This window comes from Echinops telfairi, unplaced genomic scaffold (genome assembly GCF_000313985.2).
Source record: "Echinops telfairi isolate 266 unplaced genomic scaffold, ASM31398v2 ScPeMD7_7469;HRSCAF=8507_1, whole genome shotgun sequence".
NCBI lineage: Eukaryota > Metazoa > Chordata > Mammalia > Afrosoricida > Tenrecidae > Echinops > Echinops telfairi.
The window spans coordinates 46,330,114-46,331,350 of NW_022111373.1; the positions used below are offsets into that span (position 1 = coordinate 46,330,114).

General features: G+C 35.9%; 1 protein-coding gene across 1 annotated transcript in view; it reads right to left on the reverse strand.

Moving 5' to 3' along the window:
- The window catches only part of FAM174A (family with sequence similarity 174 member A), a 33,535-nt gene that overhangs the window by 22,235 nt on the left and 10,063 nt on the right, over window positions 1-1,237 (reverse strand). Inside the window, exon 3 of the mRNA XM_004706647.1 lies at window positions 1,151-1,230. Coding sequence (XP_004706704.1) covers window positions 1,151-1,230 — 80 coding nt within the window. The remainder of the gene's footprint in view (window positions 1-1,150; window positions 1,231-1,237) is intronic.

A 1,237-nucleotide genomic window follows, 5' to 3' on the forward strand; every position in this document is an offset into this window, starting at 1 on the left:
TTACCTTTTGGGGCAAGTTTCCTCAACTATAAAGCAGTATGTGTCATTGAAGTGATAATATATGTTCCAAATCTGAAAGTTACATGATTCCATAATTCATCATTCTTTAGAAAACTTAAATTTATAAAGCTAATTTAATTTATTATAGATTTAAACTTTTATATAGCACAAAAAATGTTAAAGATGATATCATTTTAGAAAGGTTATATGTGTGAAACATTTAAATCACCCATTTACCTACGTGACATATACAAGGGCATCAAAAAGTTGTGGAAAATTCCATTCATCATTTAATTATATTTTCCATGAAAATTTTTAAGTACCCTTATACTCATAGGTTTGCTAAGAACATTTGCTTTAATTTTAAAGCAGGATCAATACTTCAATTATTTTTCTTTACTGTATCAGCAATTCGGTTCCCATCTTACTTTGCAATTGATAACATTTTACTTTGAAATACCTTGTGATACGCAGAATAGGAGGTTGAACCTAAGACAAAAACTGTTGCTTTTCTAGGTTTAAAAAAAAAGGCCAGTTTATGTTCTATAGCCTAATTATTTAGATTACAGATACGATCCAATGCTAAAAAATACTACTGCTAAGAGAACTTCCTTTTCAAAATGTTATAAAAGAAATACCTGTAATAAGACATATCTACATTACTACTAATCCATTGAAATGGTGTTTCCTGTTAAGTGGCAGCATTGTGCAAGGGTTTATAAGGCATATTCAAAAGGAATTCTTAAAATAAATTTTATTTTAAAAAGGGAATCCTGCCCTTAAAATATCTCTAAAAGGCAGAATTTAAAGTTTAGTGTACAACAAGAAAGGGAGAAGTATCATAAAGTAGAGGTTGAAACTCAAGGGAATACCAGATTACTTCCTGTTCATGGTTCTGGTTCAGTGTGATAGATACGGAAGTGAACTATTAATTTATAAACGAAAGGGAGCAACTACTTGCATGCTAACACAGAACTCGACCTGTTCTGCCAAGGTCTAAATCCAAGTTCACGTTCCGACTCAAGCAGATGCTCTGATCTGGGAGACAAACAGGGGCCTTTATGGGTCCCAGAAAAAAGCGCTGCCCAGGAAGGTGAATGTGCGGGCCCAGGGTGACTCTAGGAGAAGCCCAATGGAGACCTGGCCTCACCTGACAGTCCTGACCACGAAATACACCAGCACGGCGCCGCTCACCACCATCAGCACGGTCAGGGCCCGCTGGGTCAAGGGCTTGTCG